This window comes from Lemur catta, chromosome 10 (genome assembly GCF_020740605.2).
Source record: "Lemur catta isolate mLemCat1 chromosome 10, mLemCat1.pri, whole genome shotgun sequence".
NCBI classification, from domain to species: Eukaryota; Metazoa; Chordata; class Mammalia; order Primates; family Lemuridae; genus Lemur; species Lemur catta.
The window spans coordinates 17,650,057-17,668,426 of record NC_059137.1 but is presented as its reverse complement, the minus strand read 5'-3'; the positions used below and the strand labels follow the sequence as shown (position 1 = coordinate 17,668,426).

At 38.7% G+C, this 18,370-nt stretch overlaps 1 protein-coding gene across 1 annotated transcript; it reads left to right on the top strand.

Moving 5' to 3' along the window:
- Positions 1–3,351: 3,351 nt before the first annotated feature.
- On the top strand, positions 3,352–17,947 carry TLR4 (toll like receptor 4). The gene is made up of 3 exons (XM_045562750.1): positions 3,352–3,595; positions 7,410–7,576; positions 14,175–17,947. Exons 1-3 carry the CDS (start codon positions 3,503–3,505, stop codon positions 16,405–16,407), a joined length of 2,493 nt encoding a protein of 830 aa, XP_045418706.1. The 5' UTR covers positions 3,352–3,502; the 3' UTR covers positions 16,408–17,947.
- Positions 17,948–18,370: the final 423 nt, after the last annotated feature.

The window sequence follows — 18,370 nt, the reverse complement described above, 5'->3', positions numbered from 1 at the left end:
CTGGAAGATGTTAAGCACTCAGTACATATTTGATGGATGAATAAATGAAGGAATTATAGTCCACATTTCTGTAAAGCTGTATCGGTTACAAGTATGTCCACATACATGACCTCGCTTAACCCTCAGATAATATTATTAATTAAGTCACTGTGTTATTTTCTTTATAGAGTTAAGGTAACTCAGTGATGTTAAAAATAAGTCACACATCAGAAAATGATGATGCCAGGAGGTAAAAAGGATAATTAAATATTTTAAAATACAGGCCTCTCTACATTGTACCATGTTTTTCCAGGGTCTGAGTGGACAAACAGGGATTCACTAGCCACTTTGGGGAAGTAGAGAGACAGAAAAAGGAGGAAAGACCCCTCTTGGCCTTGGCTGTAATGAACTGTCCTCTGCCTCAGATTCATGACTATTAAATAGACAAATAAGAGTTTTCTACCCCACGAAACGGCATGGTATTTAATGCAACATGGACTTTTTAATCCACTTGCTATAACTCTGTGGTTCTTTTTGTTGCTTGAACTGGAGCACACGTACCTCCATGGAATCTAAGGATGTAGAAAAACGTAAGAGAAACCCTGGGATAATCACTAGACCTTTTATAAGGGAGTCTCATTACTCAGTATGCAAATGTGGCAAATGCTCTAAAATACTAGCTCCATATTAAAAATAAATGTAGATATACTGTTCGTGAATTTATTCATCAACTACTTACTGCATAGCTATCCGTGTATTCAATAACCATGAACATCGTACAAGGCTTCTACTCTCATAGAGTTTATATTCTACTAGAAGAGACAGATAGTGAAGAGATGAGAAATTTTTGAAATTCAAAGAAATTTTTAAAATACCGCAGGAAAAATCATAGACATTTTGGGCTGGGCAGGAGTAGGCGCTACTTAGGCTGATCACCTGTGGGGGTGCACTCACTCGCTCTTTGTACTTGTGAGCAACATACTGAGATGCACAGGGGCATTTGGGAAGAACATATTGAAATGTGCAGGACAGTACTTAATGTGAGGACCCAACAGTAGAGACAGGCATTGGGTCACCTGAAACCAAAAGAATACCCTCGATGCTTCTGCTTAAAAGCAGCATTTTCTGCACTATCTACCCAAAGAGCGTCGGACCAGGGCACGTTAATGGATATTCTCCTCGTAATGGGTGTCTGAGGATAAAAGAGTTGCTTAGGTCAAAAAATTGGAAAACATTGAGTACTCTATCTCCTTTCGTAGATGCAAAATACACATTAGTCGATATTCTCAGAAGTCCTTTGGAAACAAATCTCTTTTTTCTCTGTTTAACCATTTGTTTCCTTGATTTGCTTGAACCGAGCCTATTTTTTTCCTTCTTGGTAACAAACTGTTCTTGAATATAAGATGCCACTGATTATAAGATGTACCATTATTTTATTTCCCACTAAGAGAGAAAAAGAAAACAAGCTTCTGCCCATTATAATTGTAAAAGTTTGTCAATTATGAGACACATTCTGATTTGAGAGGTGTTGAGATGTTGACGTGAAAAAATGCAAAACTTAAAAACTTTAGATGGTTGGATGGGATCTAATTTGTTCTTAGAGATGCCAAGCTCATGGGGCCTCTTTTTCTTGGAGCCAGGCTGTGTTGTGATTGCTCTCCCTTAGTGTCTTTTCAAAATCACCATGCGATGGAAATCATGGGATGCTGAGATTGTGGCTTGGACAGCCCACTGCTGAACAAGGTTTTATGTTCTTCCGTAGTGTAGCATTGGTGCTGTCAAGTGGTGCCCACCAGTGATTAAGTGTGTGTGTGTGTGTGTGTGTGTGTGTGTGTGTGTAAGTTTGGGGTGAGGGCAGGAGGCTTGAAGCTTAGGAGATAGGGAGCCCATGCAATTCATTGTCTTGGGACTATAGAATGAGAGCAGAAATGACGCGTGTCACTCCTGAGTAGAGGTAGGTACGTATCTTTCCACGGGACTAAACTTCATTGAGCACCGACTCTGTGCCAGGCACTGCTCTAGGGTCTTTATATAAATAGTCAGTTAATCCTCAAAGCAAAGTTTTGACAGGGAGATTATTTTTAGCTTAACTGTACGGGTGTGTTAAAGAAGTCTGTAAGAGTGTGTGCTTGGTCCACAGCCATATACTCCCTCACAGCCTGGTGTTTGACATGTTGGATTCAGGGTGTCTGGAGGACATCTCTGTGGAACTATCTAGGACACAGTAATATATATCCCCATTTTAACAGACACTTTTTTGACAGAAACTTACATTATATTTGCTACTCTCTGGACATGCTTTACAAATGCCAGCTCATTTAATCCCAAGACAATCCTCTGAGGTATTATTATCCTCAATTTATCTACATTTTTAACCTCCATCTCTCATTTATGGAATGTGATGATGATGCACTAGACCAGGCATCTTATGTAACTTAGCTTAATTCAGTCATTCAAGACAAATGCAATTATCTCCATTTTAAAGACCAGAAAACTGAGGCTTGGTAGGTTTCTGTAAGTTGACTACCTTCACATAGCTTTAATTTTATGAATTTCAGAAATGCAAGCTTCTGTTATGATTAAAAAACTATCATCCCATTTTACAGACCAGAAATTAAGGCTCAATCGTTTAAATGACTTGGCCAGTACCACAGGCCATGAGTAGTATATTTGATTCTGAATCCCAAACTTTTCCCAATCTTCCTGTTATTTTTCAAACTGTGTTTCAGTGGAGCTTTATTTTCAATCAGATTCATATGTGAGTTTCTTCACAAGAAGACGTGTTACGGGCTGAATTGTGTCCCATTAAAATTCATATATTGACGTTCTGACCTTCACGACCTCACATTGTGACTGTATTTGGAGATAGGGCCTTTAAAGAGGTAATTAAGGTAGAATGAGGTTACTGGGAGGGGCCCTAATCCAACATAACTGGTGTCTTTATAAGAAGAGGAGATTAGGACACAGATACTGTTGCTGACACCTTGATCTCAGACTTTAAGCCTCCAGAACAGTAAGAAAATAAATTGCTATTGTTTAAACCACCCAATCCATGGTACTGTTAGGGGAGCCTGGGCAAACTAATACAAACATTAAGTTTCCAAAAGGGAAACAAACTTGGAAAACCACCGCCGTCCTGAATAGTTATGCAGGCTATTCGAACAGAGTCTGATTGTTTTCAGAAGTTCCCCAAGCCCAGAGGTCAGATGACTTCCTGGGATAAAAGCCAGCTTCCTCTTGCTGTGACTGCCCCGTCACTGGTCTGCAGACTTTTTTTTAATTTTTTTCTTCTTCTTCTAACTTCCCCTCCTGTGACGAGGGAAATAAATATTAGAAAAAAAAAAGTACAGAATGCTAAGGTTGCCACTCTCACTTCCTCTCACCCCTTAGCTGCTTTGAATGCAGTCATTGCTCCGGGGCACCGTGTCGCAGGAGACATCAGTGCCTCAAGGCCCTGCCCGGTTAGGGGGCTGCAGGGCGTCATGTTTCCGCAGGGCCACTGCCGCTCTCAGAAAATGCCGGGATGATGTTTCCCTCGCATCTGGCTGGGGCTCTGATCCCGGCCATGGCCTTCCTCTCCTGCCTGCGACCGGAAAGCTGTGAGCCCTGCGTGGAGGTATGTGGTTAATGTCAGCTCGAATGTGAGTGTTCCCTTGCTCCTGCCCAGAACTTCCCACGGTGCGCCCTGATTAGTGTATTGTACGACAAGAAGTTAAATTACCTTCAAGACCCGAGAAGCCACAGGGACCAAATACTTCATTATTACAGGGCACTAACAGGCAGCCAGTGGGGGCTTGTTCCATTAAGGACTTTTGAGTGATAACAGGGGCTTTAGGTTCGAGAGACCTGTTTAAAATCCCCACTCTGCGACCTTATGGCTAGGTGACCTTGGAGCAGTTATTAAACCTCTCTGAGACTAGTTTTCGTGTCTGTGAAAGAATTATAATTATCCCTACTTTGCTAGAGAGTTGTAAGAAGACTGCTTCAGCGCCGTTCCTTTTTGCTGGTGGTTTGAACGCTCAGCTTCCAGCAGTCACCCTGCCCCTTCCAATCTCACGGAGAAGATGGCTTTTTTGTCTCCCGAGAGAAAGAAAGAACTTTCTAAGTGCTTGTCAGATGACTGCGTGCAGCCGTATGGTCCAGAGGATGAAACAAAATAAGAGAATGGAAAAGAAAAGGAAAGAGACACAGAGCAAGAGAGAGAGAGAGACAAAGAGATAAGAAAAAAGAGAAAGAGAAAGATGTGAAATGCTGACTATTGCAACGGTTTCTCTCGTCATGCAATACCACCCCGCTGATTGACAATTTTTCATGGCGGGTCTCTTTTGTTCCCCCCTCAACCTCTCCAGCCCCCCTTCCCCTGCATGGAATTCACAGTTGCTTTAGAAACCCATAGCAGAACCGGATAGCCAAGAAAATGGTCTACAGCAAGGCAGGGTCAGAAACTCAAGAGAAGCATAGCCAGCTGCTGGAGTCCTGAACTTGGCGACATGGGAGAAAACCGCGTAATGTTTAGCAAAGATGACTTTGTTATCTGAAAGTCCTCCCTTCCCCCAACACCCCACCCATAGCCCTACTCCTTGCCCTCCTCTCTATTCCCCCCCTGCCCCTGTTAGGTTAACTGGGCTAGATCCTCCAATCAGGGTCACCGTGGGATAAAACCACAGCCACAGTTGACTCCTTTCCCCCTGTGCTCCTTATTTTGTCAGTCCCCAAAGCCTGTGTGTCCCTGTGCATCCAATCAGTGCCCCCGGAGGGCAGGCCTTCAGTTCCCCTCACCTTGACTCCTGGATATAAAGTGGTCCCCTGATTCCATGGTCCTCTTCCTTTAATGCATTCTGCATACTTTTGTTTGTTGTTTAGTTGTTGTTGTTGTTGCTTTTCCTGAGTATTGGATCTAAAATATTACTCTCCTTAAAATCTTTTTAATCACTCTCCATGGCCCTTAGAACCATTTCCTACCACAGGGCCTTTGCACTGACTGTTTTCTCTATCTAGAATACTTTCTCCCTAGATCAGTGCTGTCCAATGGAAATATTATGAGTCACATTTGTAGTTTTAAATTTTCTGGTAGCTGCTTTAAAAAAAAAAGTAAAAAGAAATATGTGAATTTCATTTTGATAATATTTTTATTTAACCTAGCATATTTAAAATATTTCAAAATGTAATATATACTTAACTAGTAATAGGATGTTTTACATTCCTTGTTTGGTACTAAGTCTTTGAAATTTAGTATATAATTTACATTTACCACACATCTCAATTTAGACTGTTCACATTTGTCATGCCTTGTAGCTGTGTAGGGCTAGTGGCTACCATATTGGACAGTGCAGCCGTAGTCATTTTCATGGCTTAGTTGCTCCATTCAAATCTCTGCTTAAATGTCTCCTCAGCGCAGTCCTTAATTGTCCCATGTAGAGCTCCCCAGCCACCTCTTATTTGCCTCTAATTCCCTTATACTGCTTATTTCTTTTCTAGAGCAAACTATTATGTATTTTTATTTATTTATTCATTATCCGTCTTTCCTTTTGGAATGCATTCTGTAAGAAGGCAGGATCATTGTTGGTTTATTTATCACTATATTCCCAGTGCCTAGCACGTAGTAGCTGCTCAGTTTATATGTGCTAAATGATTGGAATAATTGCTGCAGGATGAAGTCTGAGGCCCTCCTGATCCGGCCAGGTCTTCCCCTCTGACTCAGGTTTCACAACTCCTGGCACTCGCTGGCTAATTGAAATTAGTTTTCCGTCCCTTCCTTGCTTAATGCTGTTCTCTCCTTATGAAATATCTTTCTTCCCCTTTCCATACATCCAAACCTTACTCATTTTTCAAGACCCATTTTGAAGTCCTCCCTTCCTAGGAAGTGATTTCTGGATCCAGCATTTATCTCTCTTTTCTCTGGGCCCGAGGAAATATTTTCCAAGCTTCTTTTATGGCCCTTTTAAACAGTGTTAGTTTTGCTCCTGTTTAACTCTTACTCGAGACTGTGAGTCCCCTGAAGCCCGGATCCATATCATGTTTGTCTGCATTGCCCACGGTGCTCAGCAGAAAATGCCTACAATTTGAACTTCAGCAAACCTCCATTTAATCAGCGATTCAATCAGTTATTCATTTATTTATTCAACAAATATTTATTGAGCATTAACCATTTGCCAGGCACCATTCTGAGTGCTGGAGATAAAACAGTGAACAAAACTATCAAAGCTTACAATCTAGTGCAGGAGATGTACAATACGTAGAGAACAATCACATAGACATATTAATGTTGGATAGGGATATATCCTGTAAAGGAAAATAAAAGAGGGGAAGAGAAAAGTACCTGGCACTGGCTGCTTCTATTAGACATTGCTGTCTTTGAGGCTCCTATGACAGGTGGCATTTAAGCAGGCATGCAAATGAAGTAAAGACCTGCATGTATGAACTCTGTAACTTTATGCATATTACTTCATCTCTTTGAATTTCTATTTTCTTCATCTTTAAAAGGTTTATTCGAAGATTAAGTTAAAGTATATAACACGTAATAAATATACTGGCATATGGTAAGGGATTAATAATAACTAGTAATAATTAATGTTAACATTTATTGATCATTTACAGTGTGGTAGGCTTTGAAATAAGCTCTTTAAACACCTTATCTCATTTAATCCTTTAAACAGATTGTGTTAGTTTTAAACAACAGAGAACCAAAATTAGCTGGCTTAAGCAAGGAATTTTGTTGGAGGAAATAAGGGAATTCAGAAATTAGATGGGAGGTTAGAGAATTAGGCTTACAAAGAGTATGGGAAAGTAGGTTAGAAACCAGCACAGGAACTGAGAGAGCATAAAGCACTTGACCTTATTTAATAGGTTCTACCACCGTAACCCATGCACTCTGTAGATTTCCCCCCATTTCTGCACCACTCTGCTCAAAGGCCAATGAGCCAAGAAAGAGAATGCTATTGTCAAAAATTGTGCTCTGGCTAGGGGAGGTCTGGACATCTTGACTGGCAGTGTCTTAAAGGCTGTGCACAATGGGGAATACTTAGAATGATACTAGATATTTTATTACCTGTATTTTATATATGATAAAATGAGGTTCACTGAGATTGGAAAAAAAAGACTTTCCCCAAATCACTCAGGAAAGCTGGTATGAAACCTAGATCCTTTAGACTCTAAAACCTCAGCCCTTCACCACCTGATTCCATTGCTTCTTGCTAAATGTTGCCATTGCTATAGCAGAGGTTAAAACACCGAGTCCATAGTCACTGCTCTTTCCTTCCTAATCTAGAGTAAGACAGTTTGTAAGTAAAAAGTGAGTGGATGAATGGATGCATGGGTGGGTAGATGAAAGGAGGTTGACTGGCAGTAGAGGCCCCCTGGTCTGTGGTCTAGGAGAGGGGAGTTGGCAGTGCGCGCAGACAGACACTGCCTCTAATGTGTGGTCATTGCAGGTGGTTCCTAACATTACTTACGAGTGCATGGATCTGAATCTCTACAAAATCCCCGACAACATCCCCTCCTCAACCAAGAACCTGGACCTGAGTTTTAACCACCTGAGGCACTTAGGCAGCCATAGCTTCTCCAATTTCCCAGAACTGCAGGTGCTGGATTTATCCAGGTAATGAATGAGCTTTTACATACTGTACAAGGTAAGATGTTCATTGTTCTCTCATTTCATTCTTGGGTCACAAAGCCCAGTTAATGGAGTCTTGTCTTCATTCACTTATTCATTCATACAGCAGATGTCTTACTTGCTATATAAACTTAAGTAAGCCACCTCTACTCTCCAGGTCTTAGTTTTCTCATCTGTGAAATGGGAAGTTGGATGAAGTAGCTTGTAAAGACAATTCTACCCCTTGATTTTCTTTTAAGTCAAGAGAGAACATTTTCTATAATGGTTTGTGAAAAATACAGCAATACACACACACACACACACACACACACACACACATAACTGGATACTTTCCAGATAGCCTTCATATTTTTATTACAGAAATTCTTGATAAATACTAAGGTCATAGTATGAAAATCCCCTTAAGATTAGATATTTCTGTAGCAGAGTGAGTATTTGATGTTTTATACTCTAACTTGAATATTGATAGGGTATAACAAAGGAGGAATGGAACATTTTAAAGGCAGTAGCATAAAGCATAGAGCCCTTTGTGGGTCAGAAGACCTGAGCCAAGTTCTCCTCCAACATTTATAACCATGTGTCTTGAGACATGTGACTTGATTTCCCTGAGGCTCAGTTTTCATATCTGTTAAATGAAAATGATGGAATTTATTCTACAGGATTAAATGTGGTAATGAATATTAACATGCTATCCATATTAAAAAAATTTTATAAAATATATTATAAAAGCATAAAGTATTATTATTGTACCATTTCACTACATTCTAAATTTCAGTTTTCTGAGTGAAAATTTTGCCAAGAACTGTATTGAGGTAGATCAATTCTTCCCCCTTTTTTTAAAATAAAAAAATAGTTTTCATCAACAATCTCTTACAATTCATTTTTGATCCACCATTTACCCAAGAAACTTCTCTCGGAAGCCTTACATATGAGCTTAGAGGGAAGCCAGCTTTCCCTCTCGTTAGCCCATAGGAAATTCCAAATTAGGGCAAGGACAAACAATAGTACAGTAGGCATCCTTTGCCTTTTCATACAGTGTTCACATATAGCAGCTCAGCTAGTCCCCTGAGAGTCCTTTGTGATAGACCAGGCAGCCTTTTTTTCCAGTTATGGAAATCTGTCTATCTATCTACCTATCTATCATCTATCTATATCTATCTATTTTCCTTTTAAAGATGAGAAAACTGAGGCTTGGAGACTTTAAATGACAGATGCATTCACTTAGCTTGTTGGCAGCAGACCAGAGATTCAAGTTCACATCTCCTGCGTCCAAGTTAAATGTTCTCATCTTAATACTCTATTTCTCTAATATGATGATCCCTGTGTAATGAGATACAGACACAGCAAGACCCTTCCAGACCTCGCTTAGGATAATGACTTCCAGTTCCACCCAACTTGCTGCAAAAGACATTATTTCATTCTTTCTTAAAGCTGAGTAGTACTCCATGGTACCTATACACTACATTTTCTTTATCCACTCATCAGTTGATGGGCACTTAGATTGATTTCACACCTTTGCAATTGTGAATTGTGCTATGATAAATATTTGGGTGCTAGTGTCTTTTTTTGTAAAATGACTTATTTTCCTTTGGGTAGATTACCCAGTAGTGGGATTGTTGGATTGAATGGTAGGGCTACTTTTAGTCTTTGAGGAATCTCCACATTGTTTTTTTACAGAGGCTGTACTTGTGTACATTCCCACCAACAGTGTATAAGTATTCTCTTTTCACTGCATCTGCACCAATATCTATTATTTTTTGAATTTTTAGGAATAGCCATTCTGACAGGAGTAAGGTGGTTTTTAATTTTCATTTCCCTGATGATTAGTGATGTTGAGCATTTTTTCATATGTTTGTAGGCCATTTGTATATCTTCTTTTGAAAAATGTCTGTTCACATCTTTTGCCCACTTTTTAACAGGGTTTTTTGGTATTTCTTTTCTTGCTGATTTGTTTGAGTTTTTTGTAGATTCTGGATATTAGTCCTTTGTTGGATGTGTACTTTGCAAATATTTTCTCCCATTCTGTAGATTGTATATTTACTCTGTTGATTATTTCTTTTAGTATGCAGAAACATTTTCATTTAATTAAGTCCCATTTATTTATTTTTGTTTTTGTTGTATTTGCTTTTGGGATCTTAGTCATAAATTCTTTTCCTATGCCAATGTCCAGAAGAGTATTTTCTAAGTTTTCTTCTACAGTTTTTATGGTGTCAGGTCTTTCATTTAAGTATTTAATCCATCGTGAGTTAATTTTTGTATATGGTGAGAAATAAGGATCCCATTTCATTCTTCTGCATGTGGCTATCCAATTTTCCCAGCACCACTTATTGAATAAGGCATCATTTCCCCGGTGTATGTTTTTGTCTGCTTTGTCACAGATCAGTTAGTTGTATTTTGGGGTTCTCTATTCTGTTCTATTGATCTATGTGTCTACTTTTATTCCAGTATTGTGCTGTGTGAGCTACTATAGCCTTGTATAATTTGAAATTGGGTAATATGATACCTCTAGATTTGTTGTTTTTGCTTAGGATTGCTTTGGCTATTCAGAATGTTTTTTGCTTCTATGTAACATTTAGCACTGTTTTATCTAATTCTGTGAAAATGACATTGGCATTTTGATGGGAATTGCATTGATTCTGTAAATCACTTTGAGAAATATGGACATTTTATTAATAACAATATTGAGTCTTCCAATCTATAAGCAGGGACTGTTTTTTCATTTGTTTATGTCGTCAATGATTTCTTTCCTAAGTGTTTTGTAGTTCTCCTTGTAGACATCTTTTACCTCCTTGGTTAAGTATTTTCCTAGCTATTTTATTTTTTTGTAGGTATTATAAGTGGTATTGAGTTCTTGATTTGGTTCTCAACTTGGCTATTATTAGTGTACAGAGATGCTACTGATTTATATACTTTAATTTTGTAACTTGAGATTTTACTGAATTTATTTATCAATTCCAGGATTCTTTTGGAGAAGTACTTAGAGTTTACTAGATCTAAGATCATATCATCAGCAAATTGGCATGGTTTGACCTCCTCTTTTCCTATTTGGATGCCCTTTATTTCTTTTTCCTGTCTGATACTCTGGCTAGCACTTCTAGTACTATATTAAATAGAAGTGATGACAGTAGGCATCTCTGTTTTGTACCAGTTCTCAGAGGCAATGTGTTCAACTTTTCCCCATTCAGTATGATGTTTGGTATGGGTTTGTCATATGTGGCTTTTATTATTTTGAGGTACGTTCCTTCTATGCCTAGTTTGTTGAGGGTTTTTATAATGAAGGGGTGCTGGATTTTATCAAATGCTTTTTTTTTTGCATCTATTGAGATGATCATATGGTTTTTATTTTTAGTTCTGTTTATGTGGTGAATCACATTTATTAATTTGCATATGTTCAACCATTCTTGCATTTCTTAGGTGAAACTCACTTGATTATGATGAATTATTTTTTTGATGTGCTATTGAATTCAGTTTACTGATATTTTGTTAAGGGTTTTTGAATCTGTGTTAATGAATGATATTGGTATGTAGTTTTCTTTTTGGTGTTGTTGTGTCTTTTCCTGGCTTTGGTATCAGGGTAATGCTGGCTTCATAGAATGAGTTGGGAAGGATTCCTTTCTTCTCCATATGTAACAGTTTGAGTAGGATAGGTAACAGTTCTTCATTGTATGTCTGGTAGAATTTGGCTGTAAATCTGTCTGGTCCTGGGCTTTTCTTTTCTGTTAGAAGATTTTTTATTACTGATTCAATCTCGGTAGTCATTACTGGCTTGTTCAGGATTTCTGTTTCTTTCTGATTTAAGTTTGAGAAGTTATGTATTTCCATAAATTTATCCATTTTCTCTAGATTTTCAAGTTTGTGTGTATAGAGGTATTCATAGTAGTCTTGGATGATCTTTTGTATTTCTGTGGTATAAAATGTTGTAGTATTTCCTTTTTCATTTCTGATTGAGCTTATTTGAGTACTTTCTCTATTCTTGATTAATTTAACGAGTGTTCTATCAATTTTGTTTATCCTTTCAAAGAACCATCTTTTCATTTCATTGATCCTTTGTTGTTATTTATTTATTTATTTTTTTGGTTTCAATTTTATTTAGGTCTGCTCTTATCTCTTACCTTTGTTATTTTTTGTCTTCTGCTAGCTTTGGGTTTGGTTTGTTTTTATTTTACTACTTCCTTGAGGTATGACATTAGGTTGTTAATCTTTCTGCCTTTTCAATGTAGACATTTAATGCTATGAACTTCCCTTCTAGTCTTGTTTTTGATATATCCCAGAGATTTTTGGTAGCTTGTGTTGCTATTGTTATTCAATTTAAAAAATTTTTTGATTTCCATCTTACTTTCATTGTTGACCCATAGATTATTCAGCAGTAGGTTGTTTAATTTCCATGTATTTGTATAGTTCTGAGAGTTCCTCTTGGAATTGATTTCTATTTTTATTCCCCTGTGATCTACAAAGATACATGGTATGATTTCAAAGTTTTAAAAATTTGCTGAGACTTGTTTTGTGGCCTAAGATATGATCAATCTCGGAAAATGTTCCATATGCTGATGAGAAGAGTGTACATTCTGCAGTTTTGGGGTAGATTAGGTTAATTTCATTTGTTCTAGAGTCATTTTTAAGTCTAGTATTTCTTTGTTGGTTTTCTGCCTCAATGGTCTGTCTAGTTCTGTCAGTGTAGTGTTGAAGTTCCTGCACTATTATTATGTTGCTGTTTATTTAATTTCTTAGGTCTACCAGTTTAGAATTGTTATATCTTCTTGTTGAATTGATCTCTGGATCATTATGTAATGACCCATATTTGTGTTTTTCTTTTTAATATTGTTGAATTAAAGTGTGTTTTATGTGATATAAGAATAGCTGCTCCTACTCACTTTTCATTTTCATTTGTTTCCCACCCTTTCACCTTGAATCTATGAGACTCTTTATGAGTTAAATGGGTTCCTTGGAGACAGCAGATATTTGGGTTATTTTTTTTAATCCATGCCATGAATCTATATCTTTTAAGTGGGGAATTTGACTGTTTGCACTCAATGTTAATATTTATAAGTGAGGTATGGTTCTAGTCATCAAGTCTTCTGTTACCTAGTTGTTTTATATTCTCCCTTGTGTTACTGTTTCATATGAGCTATGCATTTTTACTTTTGGATGTTTTTACATTGGTGAGTATCAACTGTACTTTTTAGTCTTTAGAACATTTGCTCCACAAATTTTTCCTTTGGGATATCCAGTAAGAGAAATTTCTGGTGCCTTTCCCTCAGTATCTCACCTGGGCTATGCTTTTCCACCTGAAGCATTTTCTTACTTTGGGGATGATCTGGTGATGGATGTCTCCAGTTGGCCATCTTCCTCCGACCCAGAGTGTTCTTTCTATTGCGCCCACTACTCTCTATCCAGCTTCTAATAAATAATAAAAGCTTTTTATTGAATCCAAATGATTTTATTATCCAGGAATGTCCTGAAAGGGACAGGAGAGGTGGGGAACAATGTAAATGTAATTCCGCCTGGATTTGGATAGGACTTATTTGTAAATCGTAACTGACATGCACCTGCAGTGCTAACAGGAGTAGATCATTAGCTTTGCTGGCTGCATAGGAGCCTTGTCTCTAGGACATCCGTATGAACATTGTATGTAGCATGGCTTCCATTTCTCTTGGGATAAAATTCTAAACCTTTTATCTGGCCTGTAAGCCTCTGTCTTATTTGGAACCTCTTTTCTACACAACTCCATCTCACACCCTTCCAGTTTCTTCTCTGTACTCCAGCCATGGAAGCTGATTTTCTTGGTTCCTCCATGAGTAATAGTTGCTGCCTACCTTGGGGCTTTTGTATTTGCTGTTCACTTCACCTTCTTTTCTCCTTAACTCATATTCATCTTTCAAATTTCAATGTAAGCATTGTCAGGGAAGCCTACTTTGATCCCCTTAGTCTGGTCCATTGTCTAGATGCATACTCTCATAACACACTTTCCTTTTTTTCCACAAAACTCACTCCTGTCACCTCTTACTAGCACTTACCTGTGATAATGACAGCTGTCAAGTATCTGGAATATCTAGCTATCCTATATACAGAACTTTTCATAGCTATTAAGGGCATCCATGACACTTAGGTGTAATTTTTTTTTTGTATCTTTGGAATTGACATTTACCAGTCATTTATCATGTCCAACAACTAACAACTACCCATACGATCTCTACCAATCAGATGTATAATCACAATTTTGTGTGGCAGGAAATAGCTAAACTTGATCCAAGGCTATTACATACCCTATCAACCACGCAATCTTTATGTATCCCAGTTATTGATCTTTAACTGATTTCCTTTTGATGGATTTGCTGCCTCTGCTTAGCATGTGTGCCTAGTGTGATTAAAAAGAGTTTGTCATTGTAGCCGGTATAATGATACTGAATTTGTCGGGGTTCTTATTTGCTCATACCATCATTATCTGTCCTGCTTGATGTCTCTGCCTTTGCACAATGATGTGGCACATCACATCTGTATGAAGAGCTGGATGACTAGGATTGTTATTCTATCTTAGCTTTTATTCTGCAGAAATATTACACAGTCTATATTTTTTTCCCTGTAGGTGTGAAATCCAGACGATTGAAGATGATGCGTATCAGAGCCTAAACCATCTTTCCACCTTGATATTGACAGGAAACCCTATCCAGAGTTTAGCCCCAGGAGCCTTTTCTGGACTATCAAGTTTACAGAAGCTGGTGGCCGTGGAGATAAACCTAATCTCTCTAGAGAACTTACCCATTGGACACCTCAAAGGCTTGAAGGAGCTTAATGTGGCTCACAATTTTATCCATTCTTTCAAGTTACCTGAATATTTTTCTAACCTACCCAAGCTGGAGCACTTGGACCTTTCCAAAAATAACATTCAAAATATTTATCATGAAGACTTGCATGTTCTACATCAAAATTCTTCACTCAATCTCTCTTTAGACCTGTCCTTGAACCCTATAGACTTTATTCAGCCTGGTTCCTTTAAAGGAATTAGGCTCCATAAACTGACTTTGAGAAGTAATTTTGATAGTGTGAATATAATGAAAACTTGTATTCAGGGTCTGGCTGGTTTAGAAGTCCATCGATTGGTTTGGGGAGAATTTAGAAATGAAAGGTACGTGAAAGATTTTGACAAATCTGCCCTGGAGGGACTGTGCAATTTGGCCATTGAAGAATTCAGTTTAGCAAACTTAGAAGAAAGTCTGAAAGATGCTGATTTATTTCATTGTTTGACAAATGTTTCTGCAATTTCCCTGGTGAGTTTGGATTTAAACTATCTAAAAGGCTTTTATAATAATTATGGATGGCGATCTTTAGAATTAGTTAACTGTAAATTTGAACAATTTCCCACACTGGAGCTCTTTTCTCTTGAAAGGTTTATTTTAACTCACAACAAAGATGGGCTCACTTTTGCAGAAGTTGAGCTACCCAGCCTTGAATATCTAGATATCAGTAAAAATGGCTTGAGTTTCAAGGGTTGCTGTTCTCATACTGATTTTGAGACAAACAGACTGACATATTTAGATCTGAGCTTCAATGGTATTATTACCATGAGTTCAAATTTCCTGGGCTTAGAAGGACTACAACATCTGGATTTCCGGCATTCCACTTTGAAACAGACTAGTGATTTCCCAGTATTCCTATCACTCAAAAACCTACGTTACCTTGACATTTCTTATACTCACACCCGAGTTGTCTTCCATGGCATCTTTGATGGCTTGGTCAGTCTCGAAGTCTTGAAAATGGCTGGCAATTCTTTCCAAGACAACGTCCTTCCAGATGTCTTCCAAAAAATGACTAACTTGACTTTCCTGGACCTCTCTGAATGTCGACTGGAACAGGTAACCCAGAAAGCATTTAACTCACTCTCCAGTCTTCGATTACTAAATATAAGCCACAACAACCTCTTATCATTGGATATACTTCCTTATAAGTCTCTCCAGTCCCTCCATGTTCTAGATTGCAGCTTCAATCGCATAGTGGCTTCCAAAAACCAAGAACTACAGTATTTTCCAAGTAGTCTAGCTTTCTTAAATCTTACTCAGAATGACTTTGCTTGTGTTTGTGAACACCAGAGTTTCCTGCAGTGGGTCAAGGACCAGAGGCAGCTCTTGGTGGAAGCTGAACAAATGGTATGCGCAACACCTTTAGACATGCAGGGCATACCTGTACTGAGTTTTAGGAACACCACCTGTCAGATGAGCAAGACCATAATCAGCGTGTCAGTGGTCATTTTCCTCATGGTATCTGTTGTAGTAGTTCTGGTCTATAAGTTTTATTTTCACCTGATGCTTCTTGCTGGATGCAAAAAATACAGTAGAGGTGAAAGCACCTATGATGCCTTTGTCATCTACTCAAGCCAGGATGAGGACTGGGTGAGGAATGAGCTAGTGAAGAATTTAGAAGAAGGAGTGCCCCCCTTTCAGCTCTGCCTTCACTACAGAGACTTTATTCCCGGTGTGGCCATCGCTGCCAACATCATCCAGGAAGGTTTCCACAAAAGCCGGAAGGTTATTGTTGTGGTGTCCAATCACTTCCTCCAAAGCCGCTGGTGTATCTTTGAGTATGAGATTGCTCAGACCTGGCAGTTTCTGAGCAGTCATGCTGGTATCATCTTCATTGTCCTGCAGAAGGTGGAGAAGTCCCTGCTCCGGCAGCAGGTGGAGCTGTACTGCCTTCTCAAGAGGAACACTTACCTGGAGTGGGAGGACAGTGTGCTGGGGCGGCACATCTTCTGGAGACGACTCAGAAAAGCCCTGTTGGATGGTAAACCATGGAGTCCAGAAGGGACAGAGGGTGCAGAATGACACCAGCGAGAAGCAACAGCTTCTACCTGCAGAGGAGAAAACTGAGGTGCTTATTGCAGTCCTACCCAGGACTGCTAATCTCATGGAACGTACAGTGCAGTGCAAAGGGAATAAATTCTGGGCTAAAATACAGAGCCTTCCAGGTGGGCATTTCAACCAACTCAGCCAAGGAGTCAGTGACAGACAGAGAAAGTCACATCAATTCTTCCCTCTTCAACTTGAGTAAGAACTAAGAGACTGGGCCCCAGTGAAAGCAGAAAGGAACACTGTTCTTCTCCTGAGTCTTTTGAATGGAAATTTCATTAAGAATTATGTTTTAGCCATCTTTAAACAGTTTTGGTAGTTTGAACTGAACTGGGAGTTTGCTCACTTTTCTTCTTTCTATTGAATACAGTTTAAATTCTGCTTGATGACTCAAAAGCCTCCTGGTTCAGGATGCTCCTTCCATTTAAAGTCAGTTTTTGTACAAAGGTTAAAATCGTGTGACTAATTCCTAAGGAAACCTGATTGACACATGCTGGTAAATATGCTGGTCATTTCTTACCAGGTTCTATTTATTAACTAATAATTCTTGATATATTTTTGCTTTTATATATATCCAGTTTTCATTTTTCATGTCTTGTCTATAAGCCCACATCATAAATAAGGTTGTTAGAGATGTGCTGGAAATATCCATATTTAACCACTATTTTTCAAGCAAGTATGTAAAATACACTCTGTCACTTTGTCACTTGATGTCATTCTAAAGTTATTACCTACTAAATTATGACTGTCATGGATGCAGCAAATAATTTGGTAGAAAGGGGCACTTTTTTTAAAAAAAGAACATGGGGAGAAAAGTCTAACTTCCTGGTCTTATAATGAGCGACTTGTGGTAGAAGCAGGAAGAGAAGTGAGATGACCTCAGTAAGTCACCTTTTCTTGACAATTCCAGAAGCACATGAGCTGATATGGCTGGGGTGGGCCCATGCAAGGAGCTGCAGCAGAAGTTTCTTCTCAGGGTGCGTGTTGTTTGACAGACCTTTGAATCCCTTCAGGGACACAGGGAAGACGGGCCTCCTGCCCTGCACCCTCCCCACCGCCAGGAGACCTGCCTGAGAAGGACTTAGGAGGGGGAGTGCACATCTTTGTCTCTTGCTGGGCGTTGCTCCCTGCCCACATTTTGGGAAGGGTGGATGTTGTCATTGAGAAAATCCTGTGTCCAGGATTAATGGGGCTCCTAAAAAGTTCCCCAAAAAACCTGTTCACCCAGCTTCCCCAGAAATGGTACAATCAAAGACAGAACAATGAGGACATTGTAGGGGAAATACAAGTCAAAGGCACACTGAGATATCACCTCATACCAATTAGAATGGCAACTATTAAGAAAAAGATAATACGTGTTGAGGTTGTAGAGAAATTAGAACCCTCCTATGCTGTTGGTAGGAAGGTAAAATGGTGTAGCCATTATGGAATACAGTACAGAGTTTCCTCAAAAATGAAAAACAGAAGTACTATGTGATCCAGAAATCTTACTTCTGGGTATATATCCAAAAGAATTGAAATCAGAATCTCAAAAAATGTCTGCACTCTCGTGTCCATTGCAGCACTGTTCGCAATAGCCAAGTTATGGAAACAACCCAAATGTGCACTGAAAAACAAATGGATAAATAAAATGTGTTATATACGTACATTGGAATGTTATTCAGCCTAAAAAATAAGGAAGTCCTGTCATTTGTGACAACATGGATAACCTGAAGGTCATTATGCTAAGTAAAATAAGACAGTCACAGAGTGACAAATACTGCCAGATTTCACTTATATGAGGTACTAAAATAGTCCAAGTCATAGAAACAGAATAGAACAGTGGTTTCTAGCGGCCAATGGGTGGAGAAATAGGGAAATAGGGATATGTTGTTTAATTGGTATAAAGTCATAGTTATGCAAGATGAATTAGTTCTAAAAATCAGCTGTACAGCATAGT